General features: G+C 31.8%; 2 protein-coding genes across 2 annotated transcripts; one reads left to right on the forward strand and one right to left on the reverse strand.

Moving 5' to 3' along the window:
- Positions 1-1,652: 1,652 nt before the first annotated feature.
- LOC114379203 lies at positions 1,653-2,692 on the reverse strand. Its single transcript, XM_028337805.1, has one exon. It carries the CDS (start codon positions 2,477-2,479, stop codon positions 1,910-1,912), a length of 570 nt encoding a protein of 189 aa, XP_028193606.1. The 5' UTR covers positions 2,480-2,692; the 3' UTR covers positions 1,653-1,909.
- A 3,898-nt stretch (positions 2,693-6,590) lies between these two features.
- Positions 6,591-12,167, forward strand: LOC114379290 (probable serine/threonine-protein kinase At1g54610). The gene is made up of 8 exons (XM_028337928.1): positions 6,591-7,691; positions 7,826-8,110; positions 8,589-8,906; positions 9,124-9,351; positions 9,756-9,853; positions 10,250-10,364; positions 11,130-11,588; positions 11,802-12,167. Exons 1-8 carry the CDS (start codon positions 7,269-7,271, stop codon positions 11,964-11,966), a joined length of 2,091 nt encoding a protein of 696 aa, XP_028193729.1. The 5' UTR covers positions 6,591-7,268; the 3' UTR covers positions 11,967-12,167.
- The last annotated feature ends 1,683 nt before the right edge of the window (positions 12,168-13,850 follow it).

Consider the following 13,850-nt stretch of genomic DNA (forward strand, 5'->3'; position numbering starts at 1 on the left):
TAAAAATACACTTGCGTCTTCACTTGAAAAATATTTGATGGAAACTTCAATGTTAGTCTGCACATGCTGTTAAGAGTATTAGTTTGTCAGAAACTTGTTAGCTCTAGTTGGACAAAAATATGTTTTTAGTCAACCAATTATTTAATTTTTTTTTAATTCTTTAATTAAAATATGATTAATCTTGATTTCTAAATTATTTTTCCATTATGTTTTTTTAAAATTAATTGTACAATGAGGTTTTTATTTATGAATGTCCTCTCTTATATTCTTTGATATGTATGATCTTTGGCTCAAATTTAAAATTCTAGACCTACAAACAGAAAAAAAATAAAAGAGAGAAAAATAATAAATGCGATAAATAATAGAATAAGTAAAAAGGAATAGAAAAAATATTAAAATAATAATTATTGATGAAGTATTTAGACTGATAGAATGCAATAAAAAATATTACTATTTTTTTTATTCATAAAAAGAATATTTTCTCTTACTTTCACAAACACCAACCAATTGTTACTATCAATGGACACAGGGTGCAGCAGCATATGTTCAGGTTTACCTGCTCCACTATGCTATAATAGTATAATGTCGTGCTCGTGCCACTGTCCTTGTAAGGTACCTCCGGTTCAGTGTTTAACAAAAGAATACCACAAGAACTTGTGCAAATTAATGTGCATATTTTTATTGACTTTTTGTTGAATAAATAATCTGCACATATATTTATTCCTTCTAGATTCGGATTTTGGTTGTGTATGATTTCATTTGTAGTTGCGGGTTTATCTTGCTTACAGAATAATCAAATCAGAAGAAAATATGCATTCTCGTCGGTTGGAAAATGCCAAAAAAAAATATCAAAACTCAAATTCCATGTTATTATAAATGTTTTTTATTTTATTCTGTGATTTTTCTCACGAACTCTCCTAGTTTTCCGTTATGGATGTCCTAAGTCTTCACTCTTCAAAGTTCAAAAAGATTTTATGTCCTAGAGGAATAAACAAGTTCCTCCTTTTACAAAGAAAATTAGGGGATTCCATTTTTCCTAAAGGTTGCCATTTAATTTAGAGAAAATATTTTTGTTTATAAAGTGTGAGAAAATAATTAAGTGATAGATGTATTTCAAAACAAACGTTGACCTAAACGTACAGTGAGCTGAACCCTGCAAGCAACTTAAGAATTAGGGGAGAAGAAATTAAAGACAGAGAAATAAGGATGAAATTTGGTATGTTTACTATTTGGATTTGGACGGGTTGAAAAAAAATGGGAAAAGATCAAGTTTTCTATAATAAATATATAATTTTTAATTTACATAATTTTTATCCCTTCAAACAATAGTTTTTTATTCATTCTTAAACCAAGGGTAAGTGTTTGACAGTGAGTAATTTGATGGCATCGTTGGTGAAATCGTGCGACTGAGTGGTCAGAGATACATATACTCGTATCAGTTGTATGCTACTTTAATTGAGTGATTTAGAAGTAGTTCGATTATCAATTTTTCTCTCCTGAAAAGGATATTATTACAACTATAACTCCATTAGTGCACTTCCAATAGGAACTAGTATTTCTGAATGCTTTATGCTTTAATTCCCTACAAACTTCAGTTTCATGATTTGACTTTTGAAGATTGGTATATTACCCTATTGGATAAACTAACTTCGTGCAGCTCATTAATTTCTTTTTCTTTTTTATGTTTCAAAGCTTCAAATTTACAATCTTTTAGCAACACTTCGCTAAATTCACTAGTTGACAGAAAGAAAACAAGACCACAACCTCCGGAACACATACTTGAAGAAACAAAAGACACGTACCTAATCTAAGTCTCACTCTAAATTCTAAACAAATGCTAAAAAATATATCAAGACACTTAACCAAACCACAATAACCACCAGTCCACCACCACCACATTACCGAAATCCTACAAACTAACCATTGCATCAGAATTAATCACCAAACTCACACACCCAATTCTGTCAACACCCTTCCCATTCGTTCTCCCAAGAACGAAGTACCCCAAAACAGCACAAACAGCAGCCACAATGTTCCCTTCTTTCAGCAAAACCTGCATCACAAAACCAAAAATCTCTTTGGTAATCATTCTTCCCTCCACAACCAAAGTCCTCTTAGGCTTACCAAAGAAAGCCAACAACCCCACTAAGGCGATCCACGTCACCAGAACCGCAGGAACAACCACAGCAAGAGCTGCAACCATCGAAAGCACCCCAAAAACCGCACCAAGAAGCACCGAGGCATAGAGTGCAGGCCACCACGAAGTTATTGATGACTCTGCAGCTCGCAACTTGTACCACGAAACCATGGACTTGAGAAAATTCCACGAAGATGTGAAGAGCAAGCCATAAACAAGCACAAAGATGCACACCCAGGTTTTTCTTTTGCTCATGATTTGAAGCAGTAGCACGTAAGAGGAAGGTGATGTGTGAATTGGTGAAGTGGGTTGTTCCTCTTCTTCCACTTTTGCCATGGACATGACAACAAAAACAACCTCGGAAAACTAGCCAGTACCAATTACCGAACAAAACACCAATCTGGTTTTGTTTTGTTTTCTCTCACAAGTTGAAAACTTTTTCATACTATTTCATTGTTCTGCGCGTTTTGGTTCTTTTCTGCAATCTGGGTACCTCTTTCTCGGATCTAGTTTATCTGCTGTTCTTCCTTGTACTATCCTTGTTCTATCTTTTTAAAATTATATAATTTTAATGATTTTTAAAGTTAAATATTATTATTAAATATTGTTTTTTTTCATTACAGGCACAGTAAAAAAATCAAATTCCTGCTGGTTGCGTCACGTTAGCGTGGTCCCACGCGCTTGGAGAGTGGGGGAGCATTATAGTTGTTTTTTTGTTTATGGCTTACGGAGTAAAGCGCATGTCGTTTATAAGGCAAGAAGTCAAGAACGACAGGTGAATTGATTCTCTGTTGTCTATTGCTTTGGCGTTTTGTCTCTCCAGCTTTTTTAACTTTTCCATTAGAATCCCAATACGTGTTTCTATCATTCTATGTTTATCATAAAACTAGAGTAATTCCTGTGTCCAATATGGGAGATTGTCACTATAACAGATTTACGAAGATGAAAATCTGAAATTTAAAAAACAAGATTATCAATTAACAACCATGTTATTCTTAATCATAATAACTACGAATCTCGTAAATCTTGTTTGATGATTGATATCAAATTTTGCAACTGTTCTGTAACGTCGTCTCTGTTAATGTTGAAAAACTTTATCCAGTCTTTCATTGCTATACCAAAAAGTTGGTCTATTTGTTAATCAAAAGTTTCAATGGAAATTGGTATCAATCCGTTGGTGCAAGAGTCATGGTTGAAAGAATTAGAAAACAAGAAACATATATTATTGTCTATACATAACTCTATTAGATGTTTTGCGGAGGAAGTATATAACTATTGTTTTTGGGCATTGAACTTTAATTTCCCTCGTGTTACAATGGTAGATGTAATCCATTTCTGTTTTTGTAAAGTTACCAAAGCAAGTTCAGAGTACTCCATTTCTGATTTTGTAGAGTGGAAAAAATGTTCATGTGATTGAACATTAAAGAATGTAACAACAGGATCTCTTCAGTCCAGCAACCATGCCCAGAAGAATGTCGGCAAGATTGAACCTCTTTGAGCCGATTTGTGCAAAATTTGTTAGTATGATTTGGCAGTTATTTGTTGTTGGATATTGATCGTTTACAATTAATATGAAACGTAATCTGCTGTTAATGATAATCTTGTTTTTTAAATTTCAGATTTTCGTATTAAACGTTGTTACAGCTCCGTTAGTGAGGACTTCCCTATAGGACACGTGTCTTCCTTTTACTGGGCGGGACCACGGCTAACGTGGTGGTCTTAGATCAGGATACAATTTCTCGTTTAGCATAAACAATTGGAAGAAAAAGATCGAAACAGTGGAGTATGGATCCGCGAAGGAGAGAAAAAGTGCATAGTAATAAAATATTCTAAAAGAACCATGTGTCAACACGTGGTAAGCAAATTAGAGGTTAAACGGTTTCTATAATTCTATCGATAATACACACAGGAAATAAAAAAAAAAAAGTTAAAGTTTTTGTACAAAAGTAAAGATGATTCAGCATAAAATTCATTAGGTGCACCAAGCTGTTTCAAGTACTAAAGTTTAATCGAGTGTTATTAGAGTGAAAGTCTAAAGTGTGAGTAACAAGTTACGCTTTAATAAAAAATATATATATTGATTAACATATAAGTGATAAAAACTTAAAAACATTTTGGAAAGATTTTGGATAACATATGGTGTTAGGTTGACTGATTTAGTTTTCTAATAATGTATTTTATCCCTTGTATTCCCTAACAAAAGATATATTGAAAAAATTGTGTGATAATATTAAGGTATCATAGAATTGGTTATAAATTCACATGATCTTTTATGTCAAAAGTTTCCCTATCAACTAGGAGGTTAGGCAACATATCCTATTGACATGAGTTATTAATAGTCGCGGGAGTGTATGTAGTATTGACAAAAATGATTAAGCTTTTAGTGTTACTATTGAATACTTGTGACAAAAAAAAATTCATTTAAATGATAATATATCATGTGAAAGTCACCTACACTTAAGGATAAGTTTGTTGAAGTGCAAGTGTGAGTAACAAGTCACACATTGAATAAAAATGGACTTAATAGAAGTTTTATAAGAGATGTGATCAATAACCTAACAAGTTAAAGGTTTTAAGAGAAAAAATGGTGTCTAGTTCTATTGCTAACCATTGTATGAACTTGTTAACTCCCCAATAAGTGGGATTGACTATTACTAGCCATTGTATGAGTTTGCTAAGGATAAAATTTATGAAATGTTGATAATGGAATGTTAAAATATGTAATTTAGTCTTTGTTTTACATTTAACAAACAAAATTATTTTTCATTGTGATTTTACAATACCAATACAGTATTATAAATTTTTTCTATTATATCCCTAGCCATTTATTATGGATTGAGAAAATCATAGAGAAATATATACCGGAGAGAAAGTAATATTAATATGATAAGATATATATTAAAAATTTTCATAACATTTCTCTTTGGTCTTTTTTTTTCTAAGAACCAAATTAAAATTTTAGTTTAGTCCTTTTTAAAAGAATAAATCTAAAATATCTTATACATTAACTATTGTTGTCACATAAATATCTTTAATTATGAGTAATTTATTTTTAGTTCAATAAATAATGAGTAGAATACATTAATGTTTTAAACTCTTTAAAGTCTAACTTTATCTTGTAAGAGGAGATTCTTGGAAACCTTACTTTGATTATTTACATACATAACCAATAAAAATAAAATAATAAATATATTAATGATGAGAGATTAAAATAATTAAAATTAATAAAATTATTTTGAAAATATATATAGATTTTGGACAATTAATAAAAACATTTGAAAAAAAAGTACATCCCAGTAACATCAGGGATAATTATTGAAAATATATAAATTAAAAAAAAATTAATGTTATTTATTAAATCAACTAATTTTCTTAATCTTGATGAATTGATGAAAGAAGTAATTTTTATACTACCTCCATTTCTTTTTAATTATTGAATTTTAAAAAAATTATATTATCTGTTATATTTAAAGTTTAAAATAAAATTAATTACTCTTTTTTTTAATTATAACTTTGTTTTCTACCTAATTTGCAATTATTTTATCAATAAATATTTATTGTGAAGTAGAAACGAAACAAGATAAAATAAAAAATTCTACAACTATTTCATGAGAATTAAGAAAATTTACTGGTTTCTACGTAATAACAACTAACATATAATAAAAAACAACAATGGAAGTAAAAATTTAATGATAATGTTTTGACTGTATAAAATAATTTTATATTATTATTTAATTATAAATTATAATATATAATAAATTGTTAACTTTTATAAAAATTATATCATGCATGATAAATTTATTAACATTTAAAATAACTACCTTAAAAATTATTTTAGCACTTTCTCTAAACTTATATTTAATGGTAATACTTTCTCTAAACTTATATAATAATCAAAAAATTTATTTTGTATCTTAGATTTAAATATATAACTAATTTTACTCTCATTTAATAATATTATTCTTATTTTTTAATTTAATTATAATTATATTTTATTCATGATATCAAATTTTAATGAAAAATATTTTAAAAATATCTTTATTTTTACTTGAGATTAATAAAATTAAATTATTTCAATTAATTTTCTTAAAAAGTAATTATTTTTTTATTATATATGAGTTCAATGGAAGGAAGTATAAAATTATTTTGTATTATAAAAAATCTAACATATTCATTATTTTTTTTAAATGACTGAATTTGTGAATTTCTCCCTAAACTAAAATATTATCAATCCTTTGCTGCATGTTTTTTCTCCCTAAGCTAAAATATTATCAACTGTTTGTTGATTTTTATGTTTTGAAAATTTGTTGAAATTCTTTGAAACTTTAAGTTGGTTTCCTTAAAAAACATGGGTAGATAAAATCATGAAAAAGTTCATGAACTAATTTACATATATTAAATTTTTATTAATTTTTATCATAAAAAAATAATATATATTTTTTAAAAAAACTAATCCGTCAAAGGGGAAAAATTCTTCCTTCCACACCGTCAATGGCAGACTCTTGCCCCAGAGAAGAGAGAGAGAGAAGCGTCTGTTGACTGAACTTAGCCGGCAAAAGCCGTCGTGTAAGGGAAATAATATTTATCTTTAATTTATGAATACGCGTTGAAATTTCACCCTTACCCAAACCCACACTTTCTTTGTTATTAAGCTTATCACCAACCATTCCATTCCATTCCATTCCGTTCTTACCCTTAATCCCATTCTAACTCAAGTATAAATTTTTCCCCTTACCCATTAGTTTTTGTCGATCAATTTAATGATTCATTGTATTCCAGTGGTAGGATCACCACCACCCTCTTTTTTTGAATGTTGACAATTTAATGGGGTGGTGTTAGTGGAAGGTTCTTAATTGCGTCTTTGATTGGAATCGCTGACTCTGTAATTGGGTCAGTTTGAAAGTTTCAAAAGAGGGCAGAGAAAGCGTGGATTTTCTTATTTTTTGTTTTGAAGGGTTCAAGGAGGAGAAATTCCCAGGTTTGTTATTGGAGGGAGACGAAAAATTGATGCATGGATATTAGTTGGTGAGTTGCATGATGGAGTTGTAGGTGGAGGATAGTGATCGTGGCTATTGATTGTAGGATAATAATATTGTATAGCTGAATTTGAATAATAGCTTTGTGCTGCAACATGGGGTGCATAGCTTCCAAGAGTGCAGCTGTTGAAGACAGCAGGGAAGGTGTGGCAAGGGAATTCACTTCATCTAGCAAAAGGGCGACCGCGAAGATGAAGGTTTCCGCGTCGAATTCGGAGAAAAGGGTCGATGGAGTTTGGGGGAAAGACAAGGTTTTGGATGGTGTTGATATGAAAGCTTCATTAATTGACAAGGAATCCAGTGGTTCGATGCGGTCGAGTGATAATAAGAATGGGAGGAAGAAAAAGCAGAAACCTGAATTGGCTGTTCTTGATCATCCTGGTGTTGGAAGGGTTCCAAAGGCTTTAGAAGGAGAGCAAGTTGTAGCAGGGTGGCCAACTTGGCTTTCTTCTGTTGCTGGTGAAGCTATCCAAGGGTGGATACCACGGAAGGCGGATACTTTTGAGAGGTTTCATAAAGTAAGTTACCACCTTGGCTGCTTAGTTTGTGATTGCATTATAGTTCAACTGTTGTGTAGTTAACTGATTATTACTTCCATCATGTGAATGCATTAATGTTGCTGATTGTGATGTAATGGCATTTTACCATGCAGATTGGCCAAGGAACCTACAGTACTGTGTATAAGGCTCGTGATTTGACTGACCAAAAGATCGTTGCATTGAAGAGGGTACGCTTTGATAATTGTGATGCTGAGAGTGTCAAGTTTATGGCAAGGGAAATCCTTGTTCTGCGTAGGCTTGACCATCCAAATGTAATAAAGTTGGAAGGCTTGATAACATCGCAGACATCTCGGAGCTTGTACCTTGTTTTTGAATACATGGAACACGATCTTACAGGACTTGCATCAAGTCCTAGCATTAATTTTTCTGAACCACAGGTAGTGAAAATATCTTTTTATTCTTACGTTCTTCTGTTTTACATGGAGTCAAGATTCTTCTTGTTAAAATGTAATAAAACCATTCGTTGGCCTTCACATGACAACTTGAGCTTTAGGTATAATTGGTCATTGACATGGTAACAAAGCTTTCTAAACAAAGTTGCTAGAAATTTGATCTTTTCTCCCCATGTTCTTCTAAACTGAAAAATTGAATTTCCACACATGGTAAAATCGGGCCTGTGCATTGTCCTTAATTCACGCATGTTAAAGATGTAATTATAAAACCAGTAATGAACCTTTGCCTTATAGCTTAAGCTTTTTGGATAATTGGGCATTGACACTTCTGTATACTGATGTCAGAGTTAATGGTGGGAAACATTTCTCCTTATTAGCTATGTGAATTCTTTTTGAAATAACTTCCTTGCTCTCGAATATGCTTAGATGTCTAAAACTCTAAGTGGTGTTTCTTATATATCAGGTTAAATGCTACATGCAGCAGCTTCTTAGTGGATTGGATCATTGTCATAGTCGTGGTGTCCTCCACCGCGACATAAAGGGCTCAAATCTTCTCATTGACAATAATGGCATCTTAAAGATTGCCGATTTTGGTCTGGCAAATTTTATTGACCCCCATCACAAGGTTCCATTGACCAGCCGTGTAGTAACTCTGTGGTATAGACCACCAGAACTTTTACTTGGAGCATCTAATTATGGAGTTGCTGTGGATTTGTGGAGCACTGGTTGCATACTGGGGGAACTATATTGTGGCAGACCTATATTACCTGGAAAAACAGAGGTATGCTACTTCAGAATCTAGTTTTCTTCATTTACTCACCATAAATGCCTTAAACTTTTACTTTCACTTGGATTTTTCAAGTGGTCTCTTCAATGATATGCAGAATTTCAATTTCCAAAGCAATATATTCCAGCTTAGACTGATTGTCAAAATTCTCAAATTGATATTGTACAGTTATAGAGTTAGGTACCTGAAGTTTAACTTTTTTTCATTTTAGGTTGAACAATTGCATAGGATATTTAAACTTTGTGGCTCACCATCTGAGGATTATTGGCGTAAGCTGCGGACGCCACATTCAACAGTATTCAGGCCTCCCCACCATTATAGGCAGTGTGTTGCTGAAACATTTAAAGAATGCCCATCTGCTGCCACAAGGCTTATTGAAACCCTACTTTCTTTAGATCCCACACTTCGAGGAACAGCAACTACAGCCCTGAAGAGTGAGGTAAGTGGTTTTATGTTTACAACTAGTGGACTACTTATGTAATCCGGTTGAGATTGGATTTCATCCTTCTACAATTTACTTATACTCTCTGTGTCATGTGTGAGATTTGAGTACCATTTTCTCAGCTTAATGTGTGTGCTTGTGATCATGAAGCACTTTTTTCTGTTTCCTGCCTTTATGTACCTTACTGAGTAGAAAATAATAATCAAATTTCTTATGCAATGCTTCTATTCAATATATTGAAGGAACTCGTTTCCTTTCTAACGTTCTTGCCTTTATGTACCTTTGAGTAGAAAATAATAATCAAATTTCTTATGCAATGCTTTTATCAGAACTCGTTTCCTTTCTAACCTTCTAGGAGGTCCTTGATTCTCCATTTTGATATTTCCCCCATTTATTGACAGTTCTTTTCATCGGAACCCCTTCCTTGTGATCCATCAAGTTTACCAAAATATCCTCCCAGCAAAGAGATTGACACTAAATTGTGGAAAGAAGCATCAAGGTACCTGTTGTAGGATGATATATATATATATAAGTAATGTTGAGGCAAAGACAATTTGAGTTATATTATGTTCAAAAACTAATATTATGTGGCATGATTTTAACTTTTCTCAGGTAATCAAGTTGATTTGTATTGGTTGTTAAATTTGAATGTTTAAATCTTTGACTTGAACAGAAGCAACATCATTGGTCACACTCTCACACTTTACATGACACAAGAACTATGCATATATTTGATTTCTTATGCTTTATAGGCATGCAACTACAAATGTGTTTCATGATTAATGTTGAATTTGCTTTCTGCTCCAGTGGCTTCATCCATTTGTGATAGAGGCAGCTTTACTTGTTACCTAAGACTATATTGTTAACAAGTATAGATTTTTGTTTATCATCTTAGGCACGGAGCTGATGGAGGAAAGGAGCAAAAATTTAGACCAGGAGGTCGACAAGAGAAAGAACCTCAGACATTTATATTATCCAAAGACAATGCTGACTCTCACATATCAATGCAGGTAATCCAAGCAAGATTAAAACCAGTTTCTCCTTATTCATCTTCTTCATTGAATTTGGGCATTGTGTTATAACTTATACAAAATAGTCTACATCTAATGACTATGAAATTGGGGGACAAGAAAAAGAAAAATCTGGAAGATTTTTATGTCTTTTGATTCAACTTATAGTTATAGATCAGTTTGTTAATGTTTATTCTGTAAAGGTTTAATCATATGCTTTTCAGTGCTCTTGGAGTATAATCTACAGACCTAGCCCCTGCTAACTATATTATGATGATTTTAGAACACAAACCACTCAACTGATTTTTGAGTCAAATGGGACTTCTTGATATTTAAAAATAAGGTGCAGAGGAGAATAATAAAATAAAGAAACTGTGTGTTAGAATTTTATTAGAGCTGGTACCAAAAGCTGAAGAAAGATCAATTTTTTTTTTTGAAACAAAGAAAGATCAATTTTAATTGACTCAACATAGGGAAAATCCCCCTAGAAAGCAATACACTGCTCCAGATGTTTCAAGAAGTCTGGATCCACTCCTTATTCAATTCCAGCATTCACCAGAAGTCCCTAACTTGCATTCACCAAAGGTCCCTCTAGTTTCAGTAGTTTAACTGCTTCTTTGCTAACCATAATTGAGATTCCTTTTTTATTTACTTAGTTGAATAGGGCGAAAGAAAATGCGTACATTTTTTCCCTTTTGCCTTGTCTACTGCTTTGCATCCCTGTCTCTTTTTCATCTCAGTATATCATAATTTTATTTGACGCAGCAAGGGAAACGCCTTCCAAACTCAAGGAGCCGGAATGAATTCTTCAACCCTCACAGAGAACCTGCGTTTGGACATTTGGTTTTTCCACAAAAGCAGTCAGAAGATCATAAAGAAACACTAAATTATTTCTCCGGCCCTCTTTATCAGAGGCCTTTGCATTCAGGTCCATTGGTTCCAGGTTATGGCTATGAAATGGCTGGAAGGGAAGCTGGTGGGCGGCCTCATGTTTCAAGCAAAGTCAACCTACCAAAACTATCTGGGTTAGTGGCATCTAGGACCTCATTGTCTGGAGATCAAAAAGAAAATCCAGTTCCGTTGAAGCCCCGAGAAACAATTCAAGTACAGGAGTCAACTAATGGATCAGAGTCAAGAAGAAGGCATGATAAAAAACGCCATTCTCAGACAATTGATCCCAGGCAAATCGAAAATGGAAAATTTTCAACTGAAACATTAATTCAGGTTAGTTTTGTCTATTAGTATCGTTTCCTTCCAATTTCTATCGTCTTTCTGCTTTCGTGATTGTCAGCATATGTTAGTGAATGGCTTTGTTAGCCATCAACAACGACAAAATCTTGCTTTTTGTGTCCCTAGTTTGCCACATTTTCGTAATTTGTATGCATTTATTATTTATCTTAAGGTTTTGCTGGTTATTGATGCTGGTCCCTATTTCAGGATGGGCATGGATCCATGGGAAACAATATCTACCACCTCTCTGGTCCATTACTGCTTTCATCAAACAACATGGATCAGATGCTCAAAGAGCGTGATCGAAAGATCCAAGAATATTCAAGACGAGCAAGAATGTACAAGTCTGGTGAGATAGCTCATGCAAAGTAAAATTAGGATGATTCATAGTCAATTACAAATTCTTTTTCCAATTACACAGCTAGATACATTTTTTAATGACAGCGATATTTATCTCAAAATTATATTAAGAGAAGGGAAGGGGGGAAAGTGTGTTTATGCACGCTCCTCTTGTAAATTACATATATAGTGTAAATTGCAGGTTTTTATAATAAGAATTTGATTTTCCTTCCATTCTTCATGCTTTATATATCCTTATGTATAAGCTATCCAATTTTGAAAAATTGAATTACTAAAGCTCCATTTGTTTGGTCTTAAGTTTTCAACTGCTTGAATTCATAATCATTTTCCCAGCCCAGTAGCTCGTTGTGTGAAGCTAAGGAAGTAATTTAGTTCATGTTGATTTCATCATGATTGTCATCGAATTCTATATTTGCTGATATCTTCACTGGGGAAATTTAAAGAAGCTATCAAGCTAGTTTATACTCAGATGAAAGCCAAAGCATGACCGGTAAGAAAATATTTTATGGAGGAAGGAGGTTGCAACTTGCAAAGGGGAGAAGGGCTAAAGAATTGGTTGGTTTGGTGCTTTTTTTTTTTTTTAAGCAAAAAGTTAAACCTACACCTTAATATTTGGGTGTATGAGTAAAAGGAGATTTTTTAATGGACTAAATATAAATAAATCAATTATATAATAATCTGTTATGGTTTCATCTCTATACAATGCAAAGTAAAACATAAAGACATGTTTGACTATTTTATAATATGTATAAAATTTGAATATTACGAAAGTATCCATATTGTTTTATCCTACAAATTCTGATTAAATATCCTACACATATTATTTAATATTATAAAGGTTAGAAAAGAGTAAAGTCATCTTTTTAGTTTCTCGAGATATTTTCATTTAGAGGTAATTCTAATTGAAAAAGGTTAAATATTAAATATATACACCTTTTCTAATAAGAAGTCAAACCTTATATTATAGCAAATTAACCCTTTCTACCAGATAAAATCTTCGTTAGTCAAAGTCACCTAAATTTACTAACATACATGTCAATTATTTGTTTTATACATATATTATCTACTAAACATTGTAAAAAAATATTAAATCCTATTGTTCTTGCACAAAGAAGTTTTTTGTAGTTAATGAAATATTAATTAAAATTAATAATATTTTAACACAAATTAAGTAAAATAACTTTATTGTTGATTAAAAATAAATACTAAATTAAACAATTATAATATCTTAATAAAATTACATCCTAAAAAATAAAAAATAAACTTTTAATAAATATATAATAATTTTAATAACTTATTTTAATTGATTTTAAACGACTTTATCTTTGAATTTGTTTTAAGTCTAAACTCTAAATATTCTTTGAACCGATTCTTGCGCCCAAGGAAAACAGGGAAGCCATTTACATGATTAAAATCATTTTTGTCACATGGACTTGCGCCATTAGGTTGATATTTTTTCGTTTCCTAATTAATAGGCTGACAATTTTAGTAAATAATAATAATAATAATAATAATAATAATAATAATAATAATAATAAATAATAATAATAGGTTGACATTAAAATAAGAACTTGCTTTTTGTACTACCTATTTTTTCTTTCTAAACACACTATCCATATCTTTTTTTTTTTCTTTCTAAAGTATCTCTAATGTTAAAAAGCCCTTTAACACATCACTTATCCCATCCTTCTCAGGACAACACCCAATCCTCTTAACAAAACTAAAATAAGTCTGCTATAAAACTCTGCATATGTCAATGTCTGCATGAGGTCATGCAGAACCGAATTCTATTTTAAGTCTAGATGTGTGATCAGTTTTTTCTTTTTAACTATGTCCAGTATTTGAAGAATTTCATTTCATAGGTAATCTAATTAAGCATTTGAATACTCCTTCATC

Source organism: Glycine soja, chromosome 12 (genome assembly GCF_004193775.1).
Source record: "Glycine soja cultivar W05 chromosome 12, ASM419377v2, whole genome shotgun sequence".
Lineage (NCBI taxonomy): Eukaryota > Viridiplantae > Streptophyta > Magnoliopsida > Fabales > Fabaceae > Glycine > Glycine soja.

Excerpts from the sequence above, each read along its gene's own strand:
- LOC114379203 (XM_028337805.1), bottom strand. The coding sequence starts at position 2,479 with ATGTCCATGGCAAAAGTGGAAGAAGAGGAACAACCCACTTCACCAATT.
- LOC114379290 (XM_028337928.1), top strand. The coding sequence starts at position 7,269 with ATGGGGTGCATAGCTTCCAAGAGTGCAGCTGTTGAAGACAGCAGGGAA. Across the intron at positions 10,365-11,129 it reads ACTCTCACATATCAATGCAG|CAAGGGAAACGCCTTCCAAA; the intron begins GTAATCCAAGCA and ends TATTTGACGCAG. Across the intron at positions 11,589-11,801 it reads CAACTGAAACATTAATTCAG|GATGGGCATGGATCCATGGG; the intron begins GTTAGTTTTGTC and ends TCCCTATTTCAG.